Source organism: Capsicum annuum, chromosome 1 (assembly GCF_002878395.1).
Source record: "Capsicum annuum cultivar UCD-10X-F1 chromosome 1, UCD10Xv1.1, whole genome shotgun sequence".
Lineage (NCBI taxonomy): Eukaryota > Viridiplantae > Streptophyta > Magnoliopsida > Solanales > Solanaceae > Capsicum > Capsicum annuum.
Genome location: NC_061111.1, coordinates 33,771,245 through 33,783,628, shown reverse-complemented (window position 1 = coordinate 33,783,628; position 12,384 = coordinate 33,771,245). Strand labels below are relative to the sequence as shown.

At 35.5% G+C, this 12,384-nt stretch overlaps 1 protein-coding gene across 1 annotated transcript; it reads left to right on the top strand.

Moving 5' to 3' along the window:
* The first annotated feature begins 321 nt into the window (after window positions 1–321).
* Window positions 322–11,684, top strand: LOC107854109 (histidine kinase 5). Its single transcript, XM_016699100.2, has 13 exons — window positions 322–897; window positions 1,705–2,608; window positions 3,831–3,887; window positions 4,056–4,283; window positions 4,937–5,030; window positions 5,122–5,328; window positions 5,811–5,941; window positions 6,389–6,438; window positions 6,768–7,129; window positions 8,185–8,288; window positions 9,325–10,134; window positions 10,640–10,813; window positions 11,241–11,684. The coding sequence occupies exons 2-13, from the start codon at window positions 1,880–1,882 to the stop codon at window positions 11,361–11,363; spliced, it is 3,069 nt and encodes a 1,022-aa protein (XP_016554586.1). The 5' UTR covers window positions 322–897; window positions 1,705–1,879; the 3' UTR covers window positions 11,364–11,684.
* The last annotated feature ends 700 nt before the right edge of the window (window positions 11,685–12,384 follow it).

Below are 12,384 nucleotides of genomic sequence, written 5' to 3'. Positions count from 1 at the left end.
TGAACACCAGAGTAAAATTAATTTAAAAAGTAATTTATTTTTCTGGAAAATGGAAAACATTTTAGTCGTACCACACACACCCTAGTCTATAAGGAATTCTTTATTTACTTGACAAATTTACACAAGAGGGAGAAGTGAAGTGTCATAAGACCTAAACTAAAAGGGTGTTTGGTGTAAATTCATGCTAATCATTGGACAACGCATATAGGATACATGTACACATAAGCTATGAGTACTATAAACAAGTCAACAACAGATAGAGAGAGAACTGACTCAAAAATTAAATAACAGGAGAAATGTACAGCGCGTTATACGTACGCGCCATGAAAGTACGTCACCTCGTAAAAGGCGGGGAGCAACCTCCGTCCTCTCCAATTTAAAAAACAAAAAGGGACAGAACGATTCCTGTGTGTCTACTTGCCACCACATAATCGTATACTGAATTACTCACTATATTATACTCACTACTACCTTAATCATTTCTTCTTAATTAAACTATACAAACAAGAAAAAGGAAAAAAAAAAAAAAGAGCTTGGAGGGTGGGTGTTCTTGAAAAAAAAAACTGAATGTATGTTGTTCAATTTTTTGCTGAGATGAGTAAAAAGGAATAGTACTATGAATCTAACACGAAAAATTAGGAAATATATATAAAAGGGTGGCGAAATTTTCACTGTATAAAATATTGAAAGCAAAATAAGAAAATAAGAAGACTTACAAAATGCACATGGCTTCTTGAGTTTGTTTCTTTTGGTCTCCACATATTTTTTAATTTTGGTTTTCACATGGTCTCCTTTTACATTCTTCATAATGGTCCAAATGCTTGGAGTATTATTTTTATTTTTGACTGAGCACTTTCAAGAGATTCTTTCAGATCTACAGTGAAAAAGGAAGACAAGGTGGGGGTGCTCTCAAAAAATTTCAACCAACTTTCTTCTTCTTCTTCTTCTTCATGCAATAGAAAGTTTCAAGAATTCTTGAAAACTAAGAAATTTGGTTGACTTTGGTATTTATGTACGTGAAAATTTGATCTTAATTTGCATTAGAATAGGAAGTTTGATTTTGAGTTGCTCATTGTATGATGAATTGGTTGATATATGATGATTCATGAATTCATGACTTTGGCTATATGTATTTTTTTTTGTTTTGAGTTTTTTTATTATGAATTATTAATCTTGAGAAGTTGTATGTCCCACCTCAATTATGTTCTTGAATTGTATTGTTTATGTTCTTGTTGGAAGTTGCACTAAAGGGTGATTTAACAAAAAAAAAAGAATTCTTTTTCTCTTTCTAATTCATTTCATTGCCCCAGTTTAATGCATAACTTTAAGTTGTTGTTGTCATGAACTTTTGATTGCTGGAGAATTTTTTATTTCAAATCATTGAGAAATATTTTTCTGAATTCTGTTGTGATAATAAAAGACTGTGAAAGTTGACGTGTTTCATTAGTGACTTGTGATTAAGCAAAAGGAAAAAGATTCTTAATTACTGATGATGTTATCAATTTGGATCTTTAAAAAAGTGACCTTCTAAATGCTTGTATAAATCTCTAAGAGAGATTCAGTTTTCAGTCGTAGTGGCTCTTGGGTCAGCAATTTGGTTTTATGTGTTGTATGTATCCTATTAATTATGTGTATATTCATCCATTTGCTCTATGTTGCACTTGGGATCAATACACTCATCTTTCTTGATCATTTGTTTTGCAGACGTTGTTAAGCAGTTGAGCTGAAGGATCTTGAACGGTCACGTGTGTGTACAGACAATTCTTGGTTCTCCTTATAGCTCTCTGTGTGGAGGATCAGATGCGAGAATTGTATCCTCAGAGCTAAGTTGAGCAATAGTTTGACTTTGTGGTTGTATGTAAGATAGAACAAGTGTAATATGGTTTGTGAGATGGAAAGTGATCAAGCAGAGGACATGGAGATGGAAGTGGAAGTACTTTCGTCGATGTGGCCTGAAGATATAAATGAAGCTGGAAAACAATTCAATATAGATTGGCCAGGAGAAGACCAAGATATGTTGGAGGAGGTTAATTTCAATGATTCAACCACAACCATAGTTGATTTCAAGCGCCTTATGGAACTTAGTAATTATAGCGAAAAGGGGTCATCTCAGTTGGCTTACTTGGTAAAAAACTGGGAATATAAACAGGAAAATGCTGTAAGATTACTTAGAGAAGAGCTTGATAATCTTAGTAAGCAACAACAAGAATCAGAGCTCAAGAAATTGGAGATATTGGAGAAGTATCAATTCGAGGAAGAAAGATTTGGGGGTGATAAGCGTCCAATCTCTATATTGGATGAAGATTTCAATAGATACATGTTCCAAGAGGCTCCTAGGAAAAGGAATGATGTGAGAATTCAAGATAAACTAGAAATAGATGCTGAGTATGACAGCATAAAATACTGGAAGCAGAGAGCTAAACATTTAGAGAAGTTGTTGGAAGCGAGTGATCAACGCGAGCAAATACTAATTGAGAAATTGCAGGAAAGTATAGAAAATCTTGAAAAGCAGTCCTCTCCAGTGGAAGAATTATCCCAGGTTTTGAAAAGAGCAGATAATTTCTTACACTTTGTCCTCCAGAATGCACCAGTTGTCATGGGCCACCAGGTCAGTTTTCTCTTAGAATGATTTGATGAGTATTCATCTTAGCTAAATTGGAAGTTCTCCTAAGAGAAATTGATTATATTTTTCGGATGGAGAGAATGAACACCTCTCTCTTATATTTGACTACTCGAACGTTATAGTCGATTTAGAGTTTTCTTAATTAATATGCAATTAGCTTCATTTTCTCTCGCCTTGTATTAGTTTAGGCAAGTTGTGTCTTCCTCAATGATTTCATATGTGATTCTTTTTTCATCAAACTAACCCATGCCATGTGAATCAAGTTAGTTAATTAACTAATCTACAAGCATAGCCAAAGAGTGGCCATGGAATAGGGTGGAGGGTAAATGAATCGCACCAATAATTTGATGGCAGGTCCCAAGATCTTGTAGCATACTTTTACTATTATCACCTTTAAAGCCGCACCTGAGCTTAGAACGGTATTTAATCAATAGATAAATCAAGTACTTGGGCTACAGTCAACTACTTAATTTGGTTAAGTTGTATGAAGCCATTGTACAAACACTTTTTCTACACTGGCAACAACTAGCATCTGTCATTCCTGGGATATATGAAGCTCGCAGATCGTGTTAAGTATTCAAAACACAAGTTACCATTTTATTAAAACCACGTCCCTGCACCATTCGAAATATGAAACGAAGTGGTAAGAATTGATGCTTGTATGGTGGGCTTTTGTGCATGACATTTTAGGTTCAACTTAGCCAGGTAATGGAGTAATCACTTTTGAATATATTTCAAATGGAAAATATTTGTACTTGTTAGCTATGAAAATATCCCCGTCAAAACGTGTTGTAGTGTTTGTTTGTATCAGTTGCAAGTGTGAGAAAGTACTGTCTTCCTGCATAGTGCAATTGATGTCTGTAGAAATTCAAGTTACACGGAGTTAACATCGAAGATTAATTTAACTCCTTTTGCTCAATTATTGTAAGACACAAATGTTTGATCGGATATCTCTAGATACCTCAGTGATCTGATAATTTTTTCTGCTCGGATATTAGAAACAATTGGGATGATGAAATTTTTGTTCTACTTATTCCCCCGACCCCTCTTCCTAGATAGAATCACCCTCATTTGTAAAAAGATGTTGGATCATTTCCAAATCTTCTTTAACCTATATATCATTTTCCTTCAACTATTTTAATGGCATATTATTTATTGATATCATATGTTTGGAAGAAACTAAATGTTTTGATATTCTTTTTTGCAGGACAATGAGTTACGCTATCGTTTTATCTACAATCATTTCCCAAGTCTACGTGAAGAGGTATATCAACCTTAATATGCTTTAGAACTTTTCCTTCAAAATGCGATTGCTTAATATTCTCTTGGAGTGAAATCAGTTTCTTCCTATAATTCATCAGTCACTTTGATGAAATTCCTTTTGACATTTAGAATCTGTTATTTTTTTTGCTAAATCAAATTTATCTTTCAGGACATCATTGGTAAAACAGATGTAGAGATTTTTACCGGTGGCGGTGTAAAGGAATCTCAAGACTTCAAAAGAGAGGTTTTGGAACGGGGAATACCGGCAAAGAGGGAAATTACATTTGACACGGGATTGTTTGGGTCAAAGACTTTTCTAATATATGTTGAACCTGTGTTCAGTAAGGCAGGAGAGACCATTGGTGTAAATTATATGGGAATGGAGGTCACTGATCAGGTGAGTTAGATTCTTTACAGTAACTCTAGATTCTTCATTGGCTACCCTTGTTAGTAGTAAGCAGTAATTTTTCAAGTAAGTTTGAGTTCCTATGTTCTAAATATCAGTTTAAGCAGCTGATACCATGTTATATACTTTTTATGTCAATTAGCTACTGCTCTGTTAATTGAAATAATTGAAATAATTTAATTTCATTAAATACCCCTCTGTTAAATATTTATGTCATGCCATATTGTTCCATGCTTTGTGTACGTTTTTGATGACTTATCTTATCTTGAGCCGGGGTCTATCGAAAACAGCCTTGCTACTTCTCCGGAGGTAGTGGTATGGACTGCGTACATCTTACCCTCCCCAGACCTCACTATGTGGGAATACACTGGGTTTGTTGTTGTTTGTTGTAGCTGCTGCTCTGTGATTCAAATGAGAGATGTTGATAACCGTATAATCATATGATTAAAGTGTCAGACGGAATACTGGTTTCTGATTGATAAATCCCCAAACAGTGGATTCTTCCTGCTTTTCTATTAAAATCTAATCCTGTCCAAGTATAAGACTCTCTTCATTGTCTTGCTAATTCATTGAGCTCTAGCTTCAATGTATTTTCGGTGAATGATTCATGGAATCTAAGTAGCAATGTTGCAATGGAATTGCAGGTAAAGAAAAGAGAAAAAATGGCAAAGCTGCGTGAAGAGATAGCTGTACAGAAGGCCAAGGAAACTGAACTTAACAAAACTATTCACATAACAGGTTTATTTACATAATATATGCTTTATGTACATATGTGAAGTCAGCTGCGGAAGAATAATCATCACTAAGGTTATAAACTTCATTGTTGCAGAGGAAACAATGAGAGCAAAACAAATGCTTGCAACCATGTCTCATGAGATTAGATCTCCTTTGTCAGGAGTAGTCAGCATGACCGAGATTCTTTCTACCACAAAACTAGACAAGGAACAGCGTCAGCTTGTGAATGTAATGATGTCTTCAGGAGACTTGGTTCTTCAACTAATCAATGACATCCTTGACCTTTCCAAAGTCGAATCAGGTTCAATATCATCATCTTCTCTTTGGCATTGCAGTATTTGCAAAAAGTATTTGATGCGATATCATAGATGATTGTATTTGGATGTTTTGACGAATTGTGTAGATGTAGTTTTAACTCTATCTTAGGAGTGAATTTATCAGTTTTTTCAGTTGTACACTAGGCTGGATAGTTGAAGGACAGAGTTCAATACAAGAAAAGCTTGAGACAATTGTTCAATCCCAAAGTGACCTTTCTACATTATATTTTCTTTTCTATGTAAACAAGTACTTGGACAAGATTTCTTCTGTTTAGATTTCCTTTTGGACTAGCCAAGTTTTTACTCTGGAATTTTATGTCAACAACGTTTAGTGATTTTGTTTCTTGTTGTAGTGGTAATTAACTTCATATATGATTTTGTTTCTTGTCTTAGTAGTAATTAACAATACATACACATTGATTAACTTGATTGTCTTGAAAAAAAAAGTTGTCTAATTCTTCTTCAGGAGTAATGAAGTTGGAAGCCACAAAATTCCGACCAAGAGAGGTTGTAAAGCATGTCTTGCAAACTGCAGCAGCATCACTACAGAAAATATTAACATTGGAAGGCCACATTGCTGAAGATGTTCCCATTGAGGTAAGATTTCTCATAAATTATTTTTATTGATGGTAACCTTGCCCCATCATTTGACCCTAGTTATAAGAAAATGCAACAAAATTCTCAAAAAGATATCACTTGACACATTATGCATCCCTATATAATTTATCAACTATAAATTACCACTTGTCTCTCCATCTGAACCCGGCATCTTGCTGTTCTGACTTGTAAATATGTCACAGCAAGAAGTTTCATTTCCTTTTTATGGTTTTAGAGTAATTTTTGAGAAATCAGAAATTTTGTTACTGGTCAGTAACTATGTGAATTATATTTGAATGCAATTCAATGAGATTATAAATTGAATCAAACTGTATAAACAACAAAATTCATTAATGGACTTCTAACTGTTTCTTTCTCTCGCGCTGCTCATTATCTCTGTAGTTTATCTCTTATGAGTTCCCTTCTGAAGAGTTTTCCTTAAATCAGGTTGTCGGGGATGTATTAAGAATTCGCCAGATCCTAACGAACTTGATCAGGTATGAAAATCTTTTGGTGGCTGAAGGCCTCTATGGTGCTCTTTCATGCTAACATCTGCTGCATATTCTGATTTCTTCTCTAGTCTTGCTTTCATTTTCTGCAAACGAGAGATGTCTCCACAATGGAAATGAAATGAAATGTGTACATACTTCTGTTGCTTGAGCATGCCAAATTTTGGCATCCTTTTATTTCATAGTACTGTACCAGAGTTATTTTTTCCCATTGGGGTCATAAAAGCACTTAGCTTTCTCCAACTTCTTGCTGAAAATTCCCCATACTAACTGTATCGAAGACGTAGGAAATCTGAATAATTTCTTATGTTATGCAGCAATGCTATAAAGTTTACTCATGAAGGAAAGGTAGGTATAAAGATGTATGTGATTCTCGAGCCATGTTCTGGTATGAAACAAGGATCCCATAAGAGGATGGCTTCTGACCATTCAAAGGTTTTAGCGAAGATATGTAAAGAAGATAAGTGTACATCACCATCTCACAACGCCCTAGATCGTAAAGGTTCTGGTGGATGCAAAGATGCTGATGGTGCAAATGAGAGATTGGTGCAAAACGGGGAGTGCAATTATTCAGAACAAAATGGAGTTGCAATAGAAGATGAAGTGGTTGATCCTAGTCAACACGAAACAACAGTGTGGATACGTTGTGATGTTTATGACACTGGGATTGGAATACCAGGTACTTCGTACAAACTCTTGACTTTCCTGCTCAAGTCTACTGACACATTCATGATGCCATGACCTGTTTGCTGATCCATAAATTTCATGGATACCTTTGACCTTATTTTGTATAGGGTTTATTTATGTTCAGTGCACTAACAGTGTAAAGAACTTTCAAAATAAGTTACAGTAATTTTCCAATTGAAGCCTGATGTGATAGCTTGGGAAATAGAGAAATAGCTTGCTATAATTGGTTAAGCTGCACTGATGGTGTAAAAATTATTTACACTCTTGAGCGAATATAACTTAAAAACTCTTTTGGCAGAAATGCGAATGTTGCGCTGGATGTGTGGACTGACCCGAGGGGATAGAGTTCGGAATGAGACTATCCGGGAGAAGGTTGGTGTGACTTCAGTGGAGTGTAAGATGCGGGAAGCACGATTGAGATGGTTCGGACACGTGAAGAGGAGGGGCATGGATGCCCCGGTCCGTAGGTGTGAGAGGCTAGCGTTGGATGGTTTTAGACGGGGTAGGGGTAGACCGAAGAAGTACTGGGGTGAGGTGATTAGGCGGGACATGGAACAGTTACAGCTCACCGAGGACATGACCCTAGATAGGAAGGTCTGGAAGATGCGAATTACGGCAGAGGATTAGGGCCAGTTCGGGTCGCTAGTGTAGGGAATTAATTGGTGGGCGGTATTCCTGTTAGGATTCCGTATTCAATGTTCCGTGTTCCGTGTTCCATGTTTATTACGAAAATGTGTGCTGTCCTCTGCTTTATATTCCTGCATTCATGCTTTACTCTATTTTATATTCCTTATGGGTGCCGTATCTATGTTATGTCATCTGCATCTGCTTCTGTGCTGTACTATGTGTTTGTGTGATATCTCGTTACTTGAGCCGGGGGTCTTTCGGAAACAGCCTTTCTACCTCAGCAGAGGTAGAGGTATGGACTGCGTACATCTTACCCCCCCCAGACCCCACGTAAGTGGGAATACACTGGGTTTGTTGTTGTTGTTGTTGTTGTTGCTTATTTTTCTGATGTTGCTAAGCCATTTTTACTTTGATTAACAGAAAATGCCATACCTACTCTATTCAAGAAGTATATGCAAGTCGGAGCAGATACTGCTCGGAAGTATGGCGGGACAGGACTTGGATTGGCAATCTGCAAGCAACTGGTAATTTTCAAAACCTTCTTAATTTCATTTAGTTTCAAATTTGTTTTTGAACAGAAGTTGAAACATTTAAATGTTTTCCATTGAGTAAATTATGGAGAAATGCAGAGGATGCTGTTCTACTCGTATCGTTTTGACATGCCTTTCATCATTTGAGGTTACCTCATCCTAGTTATGATTGGGTCTTCTGTGAGGGATAAAATAATCATAATAGCCTGCATATAATATCCCCAAACACATGTTAGTTAATTGGTGTTTTACCTAACTTACTGATCATTTAAGCTCAAATAAGCTTTTTATCTTTGAGATTCCAAATTCTCATTCAGAATCTAGTTAGTAAAGTGATAACTTCACAGTGATAGAGCATTAACAGTTTTCACCTTCAGGACTTTCAAAACTGTCTTCTGATTTTATGGGTCGTGCAAAAAGTGTCATTAGTTGTCCTACCTTTTGGAAATGAATGCAAGCTTGAGATAGCTCTCTAATGGAGTTCGCTTTTTATACAACACGTATGCAAAGTCTTGAAATGTAGGACAACAAACCCCTGGAAATCAAGAACTAACACATGTTCTTTTGAAAGTTTATCAAACTGTTAAAAGTTTTCAAAAAGGATGAATGCGACGTAATTGAAGCGTGTTCTCATTAATGTGATAATGTACTGGAAACAAAGCTTAGTGATAGGATACAGCAAGTACTCAAGTTGATATTCTTTGATAATTTCACTTTTGTCGATTTTGGCCATAACATTACCTGTGAAATTCATCTGTAACATCTATCCATCCGGCAATTCCAATCAACCAATGCATTGAGTAACTCTTGGATAAACTATTAAACTAATAAGAGCTGTATTGTCTAACTTCTTTCAAAATATGCCTTTGGACAGCCTGGTGCACAAAGCATCATCATTTTATGGTTCACAACTATTGCCACATTTTAGTGCAACTCAAATTTTGGCATCTTCACTTGTACTGAAATGACTTTTGCTGAACTGTCTATGATATATGCACTTACCTTGATGCCTCATATACTGATTGAGCAGGCTGAGCTTATGGGAGGTCATATGACTGTATCCAGCAAAGAGCACCATGGATCTACCTTTACATTTATTCTACCTTACAAGGTTTCACCTGTATGTGATAGTTCGGATGATAATGAAGAACTCTCTGAAATGGACAATCATGATACTGCTTCTGAAGGAAATGATGATGATATAAATTCTGGTTTTTTCCAATTCCAACCGCGCACTTTAGGTTCGCTGTTTTCCTCTCACAGTTCTGTAAGAGCCACAAAACTTTCATCAAACAGGTTTGGGTATAACAATTTGAATCAGACTAATGGATTTCAAGTGAACTCCCATTCTATCCCTTTAGATAGCAATACGTCAAAAGAAACAGGTTCAGTTGAAGATGCATGTTCAGTAGCTGATGCTGTTGAGACATCTTGTGAGCCCGAATCTTCCTTCAGACACACCAGAAATTCTGGCAACCCAAGCACGTCTGGTAGAGACCAAAATACTAACGGTGTTTTAGATCACCAGTCCCATACTCCTTGTTTAGATTCCCCTAAATCTGCAACTACAAATGGTGATCAGATTGAAATTACAGAGAAAATAGAAAAAAGTCAGTTACTGGAACAACCTGATGGAACTTCTGAGGGCTCTTCTGGCAATGCTGCAAAGATTATAAAAACCTCTTCGAAACCCAACATCCTTCTTGTAGAAGACAACAAAATACTTGTGATGGTAACACGGTCTATGATGAAGCAGTTAGGTCATGACATCGATATAGTGAATAATGGAGTGGAAGCTGTGCGTGCGGTTCAAAGCAACAAATATGACCTCATTTTGATGGTACGTTAACTGGACATTTGGTTTCTTTCACTAAAGATTTTGTATGTTGAATGTTGGCTCATATCTCACTTAATGTACTACACATGCACGTTTGTTGTTCATCTCAATATCAATTGCTGCAGCGGCAGATAACGCTGTGGGTTGTGATATGTTTATCCAACTCTTTTTTCCTGCACATATATATAGAGTTAAACCCCAAAACCAAATCCACGAACCCTTGACTGGATCCTCCATTGTTTTGTTGTAGAGTTAAAGAGGGTCCTTGAACATTTTAAAGTAGAGGTCAGATATTAATCAATCCAGTCTGTAGATAAAGAATGTAGCACAAGGGGATTATGCAATTTTTTTCGTCTAATGTTCGCAGTAGATGACATACCAATAACTTAGCAGAATATTTACTTGCTCTCAGGCTCTACATATATTAATGCCTTATACATTTGGTATCAAATATTAGCCAGGCAGGTACTTATGCTAACTTGTGCTGGTAATTATTTTATTTGTGCAGGATGTATGCATGCCAGTCATGGATGGGCTTCAAGCTACAAGATTGATACGATCATTTGAGGGAACTGGTAACTGGAACGCAGCAAAGGATGCTGGAATTGATGAAGAGGTGTCTCCTTCAAATTCCTCACACAGAGGTGATGAAACCTCCATGAAGCGGATTCCTATAATTGCAGTAAGAAACCTACACTCTAAATGCCTAATTGCTTGTGCTTTACGGACTCTATAGTTTCATATTGTTATCTCTTGCTTGTTCCATTTTTCTTTTTGTTGTCGGCGCCTTTATAGTATCATTCTTATCCTTCCGTACACATCAACTCAAAAAATCTAGAACTGAATGATTAAAGTAATACATCTCATGGTAAAGTAACAATGTTATTGAACTAAATGAAGATAGGAACTGAATATGAGTTTGTGCCCTTTCACAAACCTATTCAGACAATTATCTATAAATTGTGAATCCTAAGTTGCTAAGACATTGAAGTCTCCAAATACTAGGAAATTCATGTGTCTAGCTTCGTTTCTTCATTGTGTCATGCAACCTTTTTTTCCATCAATTTTCTGCTGCAGCTAACAGATGAAACTCGTTTACTTTATCGCAGATGACAGCGAATGCATTATCGGAAAGTGCAGAAGAGTGTTATGCAAATGGTATGGATTCTTTTGTATCAAAGCCAGTTACACTCCAAAAATTAAAAGAGAGTCTTCAAAAGTATCTACCATGACATCTTTCCTTGTAAATGTATGCACCTACCTGTACAGGAATAGAAGAAGAAAAAAAAAGCCAAAAAAGAATGTGTTAGGAAATTTTGTAATGAAGTTGCTGTGCTGCTAGTTGTCTTGTTCAGAATGATGTACATTAGTAGTCTGCCTTCTGTTCCTCTACTAGTCCTCATAGCAGCAAATCACATACCTGAAACTGATGTGGACTTGCAAAAATGGAAAGTTCTTTTTTTCATGAATTTCATTGAAGAGGGAAAAAGGCATGAGAATTATTATGTATTGCTGTGTGTGAAGTATGCTGATATTACAATAGATATTATACGCCTATGATAGATACAGGAGCAGAAGCTAATTTATGTAGATATAATTGCTTACCAGAAAGTAAATGGGATAAATTAAAAACACCAATAATAGTTAAAGGATTTAATAATGAAGGAAGCTTAATTACTTATAAAGCTAGGAATGTAAAAATACAAGTATGGGATAAGATATTAACAATAGAAGAAATTTATAATTATGAACTAACATCAAAAGATATACTTTTAGGAATGCCGTTCTTAGATAAATTATATCCACATATAATAACTAGAACAGATTGGTAGTTTACAACACCATGTAAACAGAAAGTAAGAGCAAAAAGAGTTAATAATAAAATAAGAAAGCAAACTGATTGGATAAAAGGAAGTGAAAAAATTACACAAAAGTTAGAAAATATAAAAAATACTGAAGATACAATAGAACTAGTAGTATTTTCGATAAATAAAACAGAAATAACTATATTTTCAATAAATAAAATAGAAATAATTAAGAAAAAATTAGAACAATTATATAGTGAAGATCCATTAAAAGGATGGGAAAAACATAAAACTACTATAAAAATTGAATTAATAGATAAAAATAGCATAATAACCCAAAAACCATTAACATATAATTTTGACGATTTAAAAGAATTTAAAATGCATATAGATGAATTATTAGAAAAACAATATATACAAAAAAGTAATAGTAAACATAATACTCCAG